General features: G+C 44.7%; 2 protein-coding genes across 2 annotated transcripts in view; one reads left to right on the top strand and one right to left on the bottom strand.

Annotated features, from left to right (window-relative positions):
- Positions 1–15,882, bottom strand: part of nt5dc1 (5'-nucleotidase domain containing 1) — a 796,921-nt gene that overhangs the window by 520,012 nt on the left and 261,027 nt on the right. The gene's annotated exons all lie outside the window — the stretch shown is intronic.
- Positions 1–15,882, top strand: part of LOC139266982 (collagen alpha-2(IV) chain-like) — a 160,909-nt gene that overhangs the window by 67,041 nt on the left and 77,986 nt on the right. Inside the window, exon 7 of the mRNA XM_070884621.1 lies at positions 447–2,268. Coding sequence (XP_070740722.1) covers positions 447–2,268 — 1,822 coding nt within the window. The remainder of the gene's footprint in view (positions 1–446; positions 2,269–15,882) is intronic.

The following is a 15,882-nucleotide window of genomic DNA, read 5'->3' as shown; positions in this document are numbered from 1 at the left end:
GGGCCCTGGACAATAGGAAGGGAAGAGGTAAACGGGCAGGTGTTGCATCTCCTGCGCTTACACGGGAAGGTGCCGTCAGAAGGGGAGGAGGTGCTGCGGGTGATTGAGGAGTGGACCAGGATGTCACGGAGGGAGCGGTCCCTTCGGAATGCTGAAAGGGGAGGGGAGGGGAAGATGTGTTTGGTGGTGGGATCACGCTGGAGGTGGCGGAAAATGATCCGTTGAACGTGGATGCTGATGGGGTGAAAGGTGAGAACAAGGGGAACCCTATCATGGTTCTGGGAGAAAGGGTTCATTTCTAGAGGGATTAAACTGAAAAATAGATAAGTTAATTAAACTTGTACCGAGACTTGGAGTACTATGCACAGTTCTGGACTCCATATTATAAATGTCTCCTAATACCATAATCTAAACCAGATCTCTTCTTTTTATATTAACATTAACAGTTAGATGGCATCAGGGACCAGCAGGTCCACAAGGACCACGTGGCCCACAAGGATACCCAGGAAAATCAGGTATTGGACTTCCAGGACCAGCTGGTCATCCAGGGCGGCCAGGAGCACAAGGGCTGCCAGGCGTAGGAAAGCACGGTATTGCGGGAGCACCAGGAAAGTCAGGTGAAAGAGGATTTCCTGGACCAAAAGGTAGCATGGGATCTCCAGGGATGCAAGGACAGAAAGGCTTGCCAGGACTAAAAGGATATCCTGGGCCAACTGGATTGTCGGTTCCTGGTAAATCGGGTCCACCGGGGCCACAAGGTTTAACAGGAGCAATCGGACCACCTGGAGAAAAAGGAGAAGCAGGGTATCCTGGTCATATCGGTTCAAGGGGAGAAAAAGGAGTTGGAATTCCAGGGCCTCCAGGTGAAAGAGGTCCTGCAGGACTACCAGGGCAACAAGGAAACAGAGGTGAAACAGGATATGGAAAACCAGGAGCCCCTGGCCGTTCTGGTGCACCAGGAGACAAAGGTGAAAAAGGCTCATCAGGTCCACCTGGATATTCCGGTGAACCAGGTCAGAGAGGCCCACCAGGAGTACCTGGACCATCAGGAATTGGAAAGCCTGGAGCAGATGGCACACCAGGATTACCAGGAACTCCTGGACCCAAGGGCCCTTCTGGTCCACAAGGTTTACCAGGTGCACCTGGACTTTCTGGTTTTGGAAGACCAGGTTTAGCAGGACTTAAAGGGGACCCTGGAATACCAGGCCCTGCTGGCTACCGTGGAGAGAAAGGAGAAAAAGGTACACCTGGCAACCCAGGAAGCTTTGGACTGTTAGGGCCACCTGGTTCACCTGGGCCACAGGGTCTAAGAGGTCCACCAGGTGTATCTGGTGCACCAGGAGCAAAGGGGGAACGAGGATCAACAGGTGCACAAGGGTATCGCGGGGCAACGGGTGAAATAGGCCCTGGGGGTGCCCCAGGAAAATCAGGAATTCCAGGAGAACCTGGTGTGCCAGGTACAGAAGGACCAATAGGACCACCTGGCCAAAAAGGTGTTATAGGACCTGTTGGACCACCTGGTAAAACAGGTGATAGCGGTTTTCCAGGTGTTGCAGGGCCACCAGGACTCACCGGTGAAATTGGATTGAATGGACCTCCTGGACAATCTGGTCCAAGAGGTCTGCCTGGAATTTCAGGAACACCAGGATTCACTGGAGAAAAAGGAGATCCAGGACCTCCAGGCCCACCTGGAGCACCAGGTTTTTCCTCTCGCCTTCAGGAAAAATTATCTTATGGACCACCAGGCCCTCCAGGAGCACAAGGCCCCCCAGGCCCACCTGGATCCCCTGGTCCACCAGGTCCCCCAGGAGAAATTGTACAATCAGGAAAATATGGAGGCTATAATGGTTATGTAACACCAGGAGGCATGAGTCCATATCCAGCTTTTACAGCTATTCTTTCAGAATCATTTCCAACTGTAAGAAAACCAATAGCATTTCACAAAATACTAGCCAATCAAAATCATAATTATGATCCATCAACTGGGATATTTACATGTCAAATACCAGGCATCTATCAATTTTCTTACCACATACAAGTCAAAGGAGGAAATGTTTGGGTCGGACTGTTCAAAAATGATGAACCTGTAATGTACACATACGATGACTATACAGAAGGTTATGTTGATCAAGCCTCAGGAAGTGCTATAATACAGTTACATGAAAATGACAAAGTTTATCTTCTGTTACCTTCGGAAGAGTCTAATGGTTTATATTCCTCTGATTATATGCATTCATCCTTCTCTGGGTTTTTAATTAGTCAAACTTTTTGATGTACATCAATCGCACTGGTTATTCTCTATCCCCCCTGCCCTATCCCCCCCCTACCCCCCCCCCCCCCCTAGTGGCGAGCTGCCTGTGCATGCCCGCTGAGTGCTGGCAGCTCACACACAATATTTCAATAAGGCTCGACGACGAAAATGGTTTGGGCCTCTCGCTGGAGCCATTGGCAGACAAAGCTTAAATCCTGCCCACCGCCTGCCCAATGTGCACTCCAGTTGCAACTTGTTTCCAAAGTGGCTTATTCAAACTGCCACATTACTGTCTCTGGCTATATGGCATTAGGATATGTACCAGCAGACTCATAAAAAGTACATCATGCAAGAAATATGTTTTGGCCACTTAAATGTCACAGTTTTAAAATAGATTTAGCACTATTCCGTCATCTCTATCCGAACCTACAAAACAATGCTGAGTATTCCCATTATTTTGAATGACGTGGTTAAAATTTATTGCTTCAAGAGTTTATAATTCTCTGTCACACTTTAGCTTACTGCTACTACTTCACTAACTGAATCATAAATTATGTTGCTCCACATCAATGGGAAACATCTATATCACTTCAGATGGAACCTAAAAGTATTTTCCAAAGAAAGATAACATGCAGCACTTTTTGTGGCAGCCAGAAAATTAAAATAAAACACTGTCCCATATTGAATCAGGTTTAAAGCAGTAAATGCTGGTTTTACTGATATATACTGTAACAAACTGGATTTCTCATGTTGTGTTGTCTTATACTAAAATGTCACAAAATAAATAGGAACTGTAAAAAGCTGGTTTATTTCTGCTTTCTACACTGACCTACTCAAAACTAACGTATTCGACTAAAACAATTATCCTACAGAAGTGACAAATTCTAAACCAACAAAGTAATTATGCCATAATTAAATCATAGGGCGGTGCTTCATTTAATATTGATGCTAATACATTGATTGGAGCAGTAAGAATCAACATTGCAAAACTGGATGGTGAACCACAAAGTCAATGTTTATAAATCTATGGTTTTACTGTCAAAAAATTCATTTGAAAAAAAGCTGTATTGAAACGTATTAATAGCCATGAAGCTTTTTATTATTTCAAAGTTTGTATTTTAGATATAAAAAACCTAATAAAATTGTTTTTGATGCTACTATAAATGTCACTTCTATTCAACCAGAATTATGGAAAATAGCTGCTAGAGGTATTCTTTTGACATTGCAAGGTTGCCAAATGCTGAACCACAAACTTGGAAGATGTGGGCCCATGATTTCTGAGCAGGGGAAGGTGCAGATTGGGGTTTCATTGGTTTGGGGGGGGGGGGGGGGCGCTGGGGGGGCAGAATCACCTTTCCGCCCTATTTGCCCTGCATCTCAACTACTGATCCAGAGGGTCATCACCCCATAGCAACAGCAATTTAGAAACATGTCAAGGGTGTTCTGGAGCTTCACTTGAATAAGAGAAAACAAAAGAATTTGCATTTCATGATCTTAGGACAGCCAATGAAGTAAGGTATCCAGTTTACCCCTCTTAGACCCATTGGATTTCATGCCTGCTTTCATTTTGGGCCTTCCAAATAACTGAAAAAAGGTGAGGAGCTAAGGAAATCGATCGAATGTGCATGGAAGCCTTGGGTTCCCTGGTAGCCACTCCAAATCTCCGCTGGTAATCTAGGGCCGGTGGCTGTTATGCGCCTCTACAGATGTGAACCAACTGACCCAAATATTAAAATGGCCCCATCCCTGGAATTTGAGATGGAGTCAAGAGCCTGGTCAGGCATTAGATGGAAGTCTCACCCTGTTGCACATCTGGCAGTGCACCACGAATGCAGTAATTCCGGGTCCTAATTGTCTACATTCTAAGCTGAGAATGGTGTGTGAAATGTGGAAGCCATGAAACCAGAAGAAAATAACTAAAAATGTAGAGAAACCCACAAATATGATTATTTCTACCACAGTGGTCAATTTTATGAATTCAGAGTTCCGACGGGAGCTGCATCTGCCAGGGAGGGGAACTCAGGCACATACGCCTACAATTTAGATGGATAACAGTGTGTACCCAAGTTTCTGCCATGTGCTCTCGACAGGTAAAGTTCTGCTCTGGCAGCTCACCTACATAATATTATTTTTCAACTTTGTCTTTAAGCACAATTATAGAAAAAGTATTGCCATTGCAGGTGTTCAATTTTGTAAAAATGTCTCATTATTATTCCTCAAATTCAACACAATGATTCTGTCCTTTCAGAAAAGTAGATCAATATTCATTTTGTTAAATACATGCTCACACATGCTAAAACCAGGACAGAGGATTAGTATCTGCAATAATCAACTATTAATGAGCTCAAGATATTGACGGAGATGTTTTCTGGAAAGCACAATAAACAGACACATTGCTTTTGGACCTCTAATCCTAAATACATAGGAAATAATGGTAGTAATAGGCCATTTGGCCCCTCGAGCCTGCTCCACCATTCTATAAGAGCATGGCTGATCTGATCTTGGGCTGATTCCACTTCCCTGCCCATTCCCCATAACCATTCACCCTCTTATCTTTCAAAAATCTGTCTATCTCCATCATAAATATATTCAATGACCTAGCCTCCACCGCTCTCTGGGGCAGAGAATTCCACAGATTTACAATCCTCAGAAGAAATTCCTCCTCATCTCAGTTCTAAATGGGCGACCCCTTATTCTTAAACTATGACCCCTGGTTCTAGATTCCTACATGAGTGAAAACATCCTCTCTGCATCTACCTTGTCGAGCCCCCTCAGTATATCTTATATGTTTCAATAAGATCTCCTCTCATTCTTCTAAACTCCAATGAGTATAGTCCCAACCTACTCAACTTTTTTTCATAAGTTAACACCTTCATCAGGAATTAACCAAGTGAACCTATTCTGAACAACCTCCAATGCAAGTATATCCCTCCTTAAAGAAGGAGACAAAAACTGTACGCAGTACTCTAGGTGTGGCTTCACCAATACCCTGTACAGTTGTAACAGGACTTTGCTGCTTTTATACTCCATCCCCCTTGCAATAAAGGCCAACATTCCATTTGCCTTCCTGACTGCCTTGTGACACAGAAAAACAACAAAAGCAGTTCAACTTCATATGGTCTCATTCTAAAGGTATGTTCATGGCTAAATAGTTTCATCTAAATATCTGTATTGTGTGCAAGTTGAACCTCTTCATAAACTCAGCAATTTCACAGGATTCTCCTAGCTCACACTTTCATCCTTCTTCACACCAATCAATCCATTCTTTTAGCAACATATCCACTCTATATGCAACTTCCTTCAGACTTTATGCCATAAGTGCATGCAAATTCTAGTTCTCTTGGAGAACAATGAATTAATTACTACATGTTTATTTGAAAATGTTTCTATAAGTTCACAGTTTCTGCATCTGTCTCACAACAACAATGACTTGCATTTCTATAGCTCTTTTAATGTAGAAAACCATCCAAAGATGCTTCACAAAAATGGTAACTAAGTCGAAGAATAATGGGAGCAGTGACTAAAGGTTTGTTCCAATAGGTGGATTTTAGTGAGGGTCTTAAAAAGAGGCAGGTGGCAGGGTGCAGGGAAAGATTTCCAGATAATAGGACCTAGATGAGTGTGAGAAACATAGAAAATAGGTGGAGTAGGCCATTCGGCCCTTCGAGCCTGCACCATCATTCAATATGATCATGGCTGATCATGCATTTCAGTACCCCATTCTTGCTTTCTCTCCATACCCCTTGATCCCTTTAGCCGTAAGGGCCACATCTAACTCCCTTTTGAATATATTTAACGAACTGGCCCCAACAACTTTCTGTGGTAGAGAATTCCACATGTCCACAACTCTGAGTGAAGAAGTTTTTCCTCATCTCGGTCCTAAATGACTCACCCCTTACCCTTAGACTGTGACCCCTGGTTCTGGACTTCCCCAACATCGGGAACATTCTTCCTGCATATAACCTGTCCAATCCTGTCAGAATTTTATATGTTTCTATGAGATCATCTCTCTTTCTTCTAAATTCCACTGAATACAAGTCTAGTCGATCCAGTCTTTCTTCATATGTCAGTCCTGACATCCCGGGAATCACACTGATGAACCTTCGCTGCATTCCCTCAATAGCAAGAATGTCCTTCCTCAGATTAGGAGACCAAAACTGTACACAATATTCAAGGCGTGGCCTTACCAAGGCCCTGTACAACTGCAGTAAGACCTCCCTGCTCCTATACTCAAATCCTCTTGCTATGAAGGCCAATATGCCATTTGCCTTCGTCACCACCTGCTGTACCTGCATGCCAACCTTCAATGACTGATGTACCATGACACCCAGGTCTCGTTGCACCTCCCCCTTTACCAATCTGTCACCATTCAGACAATAATTAGCCCTCCTGTTTTTAACCACCAAAGTGGATAACCTCACATTTATCCACATTATACTGCATCTACCATGTATTTGCCCACTCACCTAACCTGTCCAAGTCACCCTGCAGCCTCTTAGCATCCTTCCCTCAGCTCACACTGCCACCCAGCTTAGTGTCAACTGCAAACTTGGAGATATTACATTCAATTCCTTCATCTAAATCATTAATGTATATTGTAAAGAGCTGGGGCCCCAGCACTGAACCTGGTGGTACCCCACTAGTCACTGCCTGCCATTCTGAAAAGGACCCGTTTATCCCGACTCTCTGCTTCCTGTCTGCCAACCAGTTCTCTATCCACGTCAGTACATTACCCTCAATACCATGTGCTTTAATTTTGCACACCAATCTCTTATGTGGGATCTTGTCAAAAGCCTTTTGAAAGTCTAAATACATCACATCCACTGCCCCCCCCTTGTCCACTCTACTAGTTACATCTTCAAAAAATTGGAGAAGATTTGTCAAGCATGATTGCCCTTTCATAAATCCATGCTGACTTGGACCGATCCTGTCACTGATTTCCAAATGCGCTGTAATTACATCTTTAATAATTGATTCCAACATTTTCCCCACCACCGATGTCAGGCTGACCGGTCTATAATTCCGTGTTTTCTCTCTCCCTTCTTTTTTAAAAAGTGGGGTTACATTAGTTACCCTCCAGTCTATAGGAACTGATCCAAAGTCGATAGAAAATGACCACTAATGCCTCCACTATTTCGAGGGCCACTTTCTTAAGTACTCTGGGATGCAGACTATCAGGCCCTGGGGATTTATCGGCCTTCATTCCCATCAATTTCCCTAACAGAATTTCCTGATTAATAATGATTTCCATTAGTTCCTTCTTCTCGCTAGATCCTCGTTCCCCTAGTATTTCCGAAAGGTTATTTGTGTCTTCCTTAGTGAAGACAGAACCAAAGTATTTGTTCAACTGGCCCGCCATTTCTTTGTTCCCCATTATGACTTCACCCGATTCTGACTGTAAGGGACCTATATTTGTCTTCACTAACCTTTTTCTCTTCACGTATCTGTAGAAGTTTCAGCAGTCAGTTTTTATGTTCCCTGCATGCTTACTCTCATACTCTATTTTCCCCCTCCTAATTTAACCTTTTGCCTTCCTCTGCTGAATTCTAAATTTCTCCCAGTGCTCAGGTTTGCTGCTTTTTTTGGTCAATTTATATGCCTCTTCCTTGGATTTAACACTATTCCTAATTTCCCTTGTAAGCCACGGTTGAGCCACCTTCCCCGTTTTATTTTTACGCCAGACAGGGATGGATCTTTAAATGTCTGCCATTGCCTATCCACCGTCAATCCTTTAAGTATCATACGCCAGTCTATACGAGCCAATTCACGTTTCATACCGTCGAAGTTACCTTTCTTTAAGTTCAGGACTCTAGTCTGTGTATTAACTGTGTCACTCTCCATCTTGATGAAAAATTCTACCACTCTTCCCCAAGGGGCCTCGCACAACAAGATTGCTAATTAATCCTCTCTCATTACACATCACCTAGTCGAGGATGGCCAGCTCTCTAGTTGGTTCCTCGACATATTGGTCTAGAAAACCATCCTTTCTACACGCCAGGAAATCCTCATCCATCGTATTACTACCAGTTTGGTTAGCCCAATCTATATATAGATTAAAGTCACCCATGATAACTGCTGTACCTTTATTGCACACATCCCTAATTTCCTGTTTGATGCCATCCCCAACCTCAGTATGACTGTTTGGTGATCTGTACACAACTCCCAGTAGCGTTTTCTGCCCTTTGGTGTTCCGCAGCTCTACTTATACAGATTCCACCTCATCCATGCTAATATCCTTCCTTACTATTGCGTTAATCTCCTCTTTAACCAGCAACGCTACCCCACCTTGTTTTCTGTCTATCTTTCCTGAATATTGAATACCCTTGGATGTTGAGTTCCCAGCCTTGGTCACCCTGGAGCCATGTCTCCGTAATGCCAATTATATGATATCCGTTTACCGCTATCTGCGCAGTTAATTCATCCACCATCTTACGGATTCTCCTTGCATTGAGACACAGAGCCTTGTTTTTTTTTTAACACTCTTTGTCCTTTTAGAATTATGCTGTAATGTGGCCTTTTTTGATCGGTCTTTGATTTTTCTGCCCTCCACTTTTACTTTTCTTCTTTCTACCTTTTGCTTCTGACCTCATTTTACTTCCCTCTGTTTCTCTGCATAGGATCTCATTACCCTGTCCGATTAGTTTAAAATCATAGAAACATAGGGCCCAAGTTTCAGGACGCGCCTAAAACGGCGCAGCCCGGACCTGGACGCCCGTTTTTCGCGCCAGAAAGTGCGCCTAAAAAAAACTTCCAGATTCTCCGGCTCCCTGCAGGTCTTCTGCAGCCGGGTGTAGGGGGCGGAGCCAGGTCCCTGCGCCGAAAACAGTGCCGGGACCTCTGCACATGCGCGCTACAGTGGGCACGCATGTGCAGTAGCTCCAGGCGCCCAAAACTGTGTGGGAGGGGCCCGAAGCACGCAGCCCCTAGCCCTTGCTGAATGGCCTCACTGGGGCTGCGTGAATAAGGCTGCCTCCCACGCCCAGCTCCTGCTTCCTCCCGACCCCCACGGCGATCTGACCTCCGCGACTCTCTCCCCCACCCCCCTCCCCCCCGGACCTCCGCGACTCTCTCTCACCAGCCCCCGCGGACCTCCGCGACCCGACGCCACCTACCTGAAAATCTAGCCCGAGGTCTTGGGCCCGGCCGTTCAGCCTCCTTCTCTCCCTCCCCCCGCTTCTCTCCCCCCCCTCCCCCTCTCTCCCCCCCTCTCCTCTCTCCTTCCCTCCCTCCCCTCTCTCCTTCCGTCCCTCCTCTCTCCTTCCCTCACTCCCTACATCCTCACTCCTTCTCCCCCTCTCCCCCCCTCCCCCCCCACTCTTCCACCCCCCCTCCCTTCTCCCCCTCCCCCCCACTTCTGCCCTCCCCTCGCTCCCCCCTCCCCCCCCTTCTCCCCCTCCCCTCGCTGTCAGAAACACAGACACTGACAGAGAGTGAGAGACACACACACAGACAGACAGATAGAGACACTGACAGAGACACACTGGGGGGACCGTCCCAGCACGATGTTGAAGGACTTCCGTGCTGCAGTCGGTAAGTAGAAAATGTTTTATTTATTTTTTATTAATTTTTTTTGATTGACTTATTGGTTGATTTATTGATGTATTTATCATTTATTATTGATGATGGCTCTTTATTTGTAAAACTGAAGTGTTTAATGTTTGTAAACTTCCCTTTAAACCGCCCCCCCCCCCATTCCCTACGCCTGATTTGTAACCGACTCCTGATTTTCTAAAGTGTAGACAAGGTTTTTTCGAACTTACAAAAATCTACACTTACTCCATTCTATGTTAGTATGGAGTAAGTTTTCACTGCCGAAACTTTGAAAACAGGCGTAAGTGGCCGGACACGCCCCCTTTTGAAAAAAAATTCTGTTCCAAAGTGAAACTGTTCTAACTGACTACAACTGGAGCAAACTAAATGCCGAGAATTTGAATTTCTAAGATAGTCCGTTCTACACCAGTTGCTCCAAAAAATCAGGAGCAACTGAGGCCGAAACTTGGGCCCATAGAAAATAGGTGCAGGAGTAGGCCATTCGGCCCTTCGAGCCTGCACCGCCATTCAATGAGTTCATGGCTGAACATGCAACTTCAGTACCCCATTCCTGCTTTCTTGCAAAACCCCTTGATCCCCCTAGTAGTAAGGACTACATCTAACTCCTTTTTGAATATATTTAGTGAATGGGCTTCAACAACTTTCTGTGGTAGAGAATTTCACAGGTTCACCACTCTCTGGGTGAAGAAGTTTCTCCTCATCTCGGTCCTAAATGGCTTACCCCTTATCCTCAGACTGTGACCCCTGGTTCTGGACTTCTCCAACATTGGAAACATTCTTCCTGCATCTAACTTGTCTAAAACCGTCAGAATTTCAAACATTTCTATGAGATCCCCTCTCATTCTTCTGAACTCCAGTGAATACAAGCCCAGTTGGTCCAGTCTTTCTTGATATGTCAGCCCCGCCATCCCGGGAATCAGTCTGGTGAACCTTCGCTGCACTCCCTCAAAAGCAAGAATGTCCTTCCTCAAGTTAGGAGACCAAAACTGTACACAATACTCCAGCTGTGGCCTCACCAAGGCCCTGTACAACTGTAATAACACCTCCCTGTTCCTGTACTCAAATCTCCTCACTCTGAAGGCCAACATGCCATTTTCTTTCTTAACCGCCTGCTGTACCTGCATGCCAACCTTCAATGACTGATGTACCATGACACCCAGGTCTCGTTGCACCTCCCCTTTTTCTAATCTGTCACTATTCAGATAATAGTCTGTCTCTCTGTTTTTACCACCAAAGTGGATAACCTCATATTTATCCACATTATACTTCATCTGCCATGCATTTGCCCACTCACCTCACCGATCCAAGTCACTCTGCAGCCTCATAGCATCCTCCTCGCAGCTCACACTGCCACCCAACTTAGTGTCATCTGCAAATTTGGAGATACTACATTTAATCCCCTCGTCTAAATCATTAATGTACAATGTAAACAGCTGGGGCCACAGCACAGAGCCTTGCAGTACCCCACTAGTCACTGCCTACCATTCTGAAAAGTACCCATTTACTCCTACTCTTTGCTTCCTGTCTGACAACCAGTTCTCAATCCACGTTAGCACACTACCCCCAATCCCCTGTGCTTTAACTTTGCACATTAATCTCTTGTGTGGGATCTTGTCGAAAACCTTCTGAAAGTCCAAATACACCACATCAACTGGTTCTCCCTTGTCCACTCTACTGGAAACATCCTCAAAAAATTCCAGAAGATTTGTCAAGCATGATTTCCCTTTCACAAATCCATGCTGACTTGGACCTATCATGTCACCTCTTTCCAAATGCGCTGCTATGACATCCTTAATAATTGATTCCATCATTTTACCCACTACCGATGTCAGGCTGACCGGTCGATAATTCCCTGTTTTCTCTCTCCCTCCTTTTTTAAATAAGTGGGGTTACATTGGCTACCCTCCACTCCATAGGAACTGATCCAGAGTCTATGGAATGTTGGAAAATGACCGTCAATGCATCCGCTATTTCCAAGGCCACCTCCTTAAGTACTCTAGGATGCAGACCATCAGGCCCTGGGGATTTATCGGCCTTCAATGCCATCAATTTCCCCAACACAATTTCCCGACTAATAAGGATTTCCTTCAGTTCCTCCTTCTTACTAGGCACTCTGACCTCTTTTATATCCGGAAGGTTGTTTGTCTCCTCCTTAGTGAATACCGAACCAAAGTATTTGTTCAATTGGTCTGCCATTTCTTTGTTCCCAGTTATGACTTCCCCTGATTCTGACTGCAGGGGACCTACGTTTGTCTTTACTAACCTTTTTCTCTTTACATATCTATAGAAGCTTTTGCAGTCCATTTTAATGTTCCGTGCAAGCTTCCTCTTGTACTCTATTTTCCCTGCCCTAATCAAACCCTTTGTCCTACTATGCTGAGTTCTAAATTTCCCGCAGTCCCCGGGTTCGCTGCTATTTCTGGCCAATTTGTATGCCACTTCCTTGGCTTTAATATTATCCCGGATTTTCCTTGATAGCCACGGTTGAGCCACCTTCCCTTTTTTATTTTTACGCCATACAGGGATGTACAATTATTGTATTTCATCCATGCGGTCTCTAAATGTCTGCCATTGCCCATCCACTGTCAACCCCTGAAGTATCATTCGCCAATCTATCCTAGCCAATTCACGCCTCAAAGTTACCCTTCTTTAAGTTCCGGACCATGGTCTCTGAATGAACTGTTTCATTCTCCATCCTAATGTAGAATTCAACCATATTATGGTCACTCTTCCCCAAGGGGCCTCGCACAACAATCCTCCCCAACAGCACTAGCAAACACTCCATCTCGGACATTGGTTCCAATCCTGCCCAGGTGCTGTTGAGAAGAAATCTCCCTTTCTCTCCAGCGGATCCACTGAGATAATGGATCGATGCTCTCGATGTACAACAGACTCAGAGATAGGTTCAAAACGATTTGTTCGGACATGTGCAGGGGAAGGTCTGTTCTTAGATGCCCAAGACAGTCTTCAAAAACCCAAAAGTTGGGCCGGTCTTTATACAGATTTTAGTGGGCCGGCCGATAATGAATCTTTTGAAGTGACAGTGATCGAGAAAGCTACCCGTGACAATAACACAGGTGTCTCTACAATCTTTGAAATGACAATTTAACTGCCACAAATAAAACAGATGCAAGGCAGAGACAAATAACGGAATTTGTTGCCGCATTTGGTTCAGTCAAAGAAAACATTCAATTCACAAAGCACAGAAACATTTGTTAACATGAAAGATCGGAATTTTCGTTCAGTTAACATAGAAACATAGAAAATAGGAGCAGGAGCAGGCCATTCGGCCCTTCAAGCCTGCACCACCATTCAATATGATCATGGCTGATCATGCAACTTCAGTACCCCACTTCTCTCCATACCCCCTGATCCCTTTAGTCGTAAGAGCCACATTAACTCTGTTTTGAATATATACAACAAACTTTCTGTGGTAGAGAATTTCACAGGTTCACAATTCTCTGGGCGAAATAGTTTCTCCCCATCTCGGTCCTAGATGGCTTACCTCTTATCCTTAGACTGTGACCCCTGGTTCTGGACTACCCCAACATCGGGAACATTCTTCCTGCATATAACCTGTCCAATCCTGTCAGAATCTTATATGCTTCTCTGAGATCCCCTCTCAGTCTTCTAAATTCCAGTGAATACAAGCCTAATCGATCTAGTCTTTCTTCATATGTCAATCCTGCCATCCCGAGAATCAGTCTGGTGAACCTTCACTGCACTCCCTCAATAGCAAGAATGTCCTTCCTCAGATTTGGAGACCAAAACTGCACACAATACTCAAGGTGTGGTCTCACCAAGGCCCTGTACAACTCCAGCAAGACCTCCCTACTCCTATACTCAAATCCTCTCGCTATGAAGGCCAACATGCCATTTGCTTTCTTTACTGCCTGCTGTACCTGCATTCCTACTTTCAATGACTGATGTACCATGATGGATAAGGGGTAAACCATTTAGGACCGAGATGAGGAAAAACTTCTTCACTCTGCGAGTTGTTAACCTGTGGAATTCTCTACCACAGAGAGTTGTTGATGCCAGTTCGTGAGATATATTCAAGAGGGAGTTAGATATGGCTCTTACAGCTAAAGGGATCAAGGGGTATGGAGAGAAAGCAGGATTGGGGTACTGAGGTGAATGATCAGCCATGATCTTATTGAATGGTGGTGCAGGCTCGATAGGCCGAATGGCCTACTCCTGCACCTAATTTCTCTGTTTCTATGACACCCAGGTCTCATTGCACCTCCCCTTTTACTAATCTGTTACCATTCAGATAATAATCTGCCTCCCTGTTTTTGCCACCAGAGTGGATAACCTCATAGATATCCACATTATACTGCACCTGCTAGGCATTTGCCCACTCACCAAACCTGTCCATGTCATCCTGCAGCCTCTTAACATCCTCCTCACAGCTCACACTGCCACCCAGCTTTTTTTCATCTGCAAACTTGGAGATATTACATTCAATTCCTTCGTCTAAATCATTAATATATACTGTAAATGAACCTTGCGGCATCCCACGAGTCACTGCCTGCTATTCTGAAAAGAACCTGTTTATTCCCACTCTTTGCTTCCTGTCTGCCAACCAGTTCTCTATCCACATCAATACATTACCCACAATCCTTAATTTTGCGCACTAATCTCTTGTGTGGAACCTTGTCAAAAGCCTTTTGAAAGTCCAAATACACCACATCCACTGGTTCTCCCTTATCCACTCCACTCGTTACATCCTCAAAAAATTCTAGAAGATTTGTCAAGCATGATTTCCCTTTCATAAATCCATGCTGACTTGGACCGATCCTGTCACTGCTTTCCAAATGTGCTGCTTCCAATTGATTCCAGCATTTTCCTCACTACTGATGTCAGGCTAACTGGTCTATAATTCCCTGTTTTCTCTCTCCCTCCTTTTTTAAAAAGTGATGTTACATTAGCTACCCTCCAATCCATAGGAACTGATCTGGAGTCCATGGAATGTTGGAAAATGACCACCAATGCATCTACTATTTCTCGGGCCACTTCCTTAAGTACTCTGGGATGCAGACCATCAGGCCCTGGGGATTTATCGGCCTTCAATCCCATCAATTTCCCCAACACCATTTCCTGACTAATAAGGATTTCCCTCAGTTCCCTCTTCTCGCTAGACCTTCGGTCCCCTAGTATTTTCGGGAGATTATTCGTGTCTTCCTTAGTGAAGACAGAACCAAAGTATTTGTTCAACTGGTCTGCCATTTCCTTGTTCCCCATTATGAATTCACCTGATTCAGACTGCAAGGGACCTACATTGGTTTAACCCTCATCAGACTGCCTGCTGCGTGAGCTAATCCCTTCATCTTCCCGAGCATTTGGCCCCCTCTTGGCTTCTTAAAATGTGTTATCTCTGCCTCTTGGAATGTGTTTGTTTCTGCAGGTTTGACTTTGTGGGCTTTCTCAGCCTGCTCCACCATTCTTTAAAAGTTAAACACAGAACTGTTCTATGTATCCCTTCAAAATCTAAGATTCATTTTCCTATCATCTGTCGATAATTTCTTAATCTGCTACAATAACTGAAAGCACAGCCGCCAATGGTGGGCGAAGGAAGGCAGGATGAAAGGATTTAAACATGAGGATAAGAATTTTAAATTGGAGGAGCTGGAGGACTGGAAACAGATGTGATGGCTGAGCGTGACTTGGTGCGGTGTCGCATATGAGTAACAAACTTTTGGATGAGCTGAATTTAATGATAGGAGGCCAGCTGGAATAGTTGAGCCTGGAAGTCAAACAGGTATGGGAGGGTTTGAGCAGCAGAGGAGCAGAGGCGGGGGAGGGGGGGGGGGGGGGGGGGGAAGGAGGACGATGCTGCGGAGGTGGAAATTGGCAGTGTTTATAATCGACTGGCTGAGTTTGGAAGCTCCAGTTCTATACTGTGGAAAGGTCTGTACAGATTGTTACATATGTGTTTTTTTTGTCTTCTTACCCAGGTTATTTCAACTCTCGTATTTTTGATCACTCTTCTGGGCAAGCCTGAACTATCCATATCCAAGATTATCTATCCTTGACTTGGGAATGAATAATTGTTTAAATACATAGAATTGCAGAGAGTG

This window comes from Pristiophorus japonicus, chromosome 7 (genome assembly GCF_044704955.1).
Source record: "Pristiophorus japonicus isolate sPriJap1 chromosome 7, sPriJap1.hap1, whole genome shotgun sequence".
Lineage (NCBI taxonomy): Eukaryota > Metazoa > Chordata > Chondrichthyes > Pristiophoridae > Pristiophorus > Pristiophorus japonicus.
This window is presented reverse-complemented; position numbering and strand designations above follow the sequence as displayed.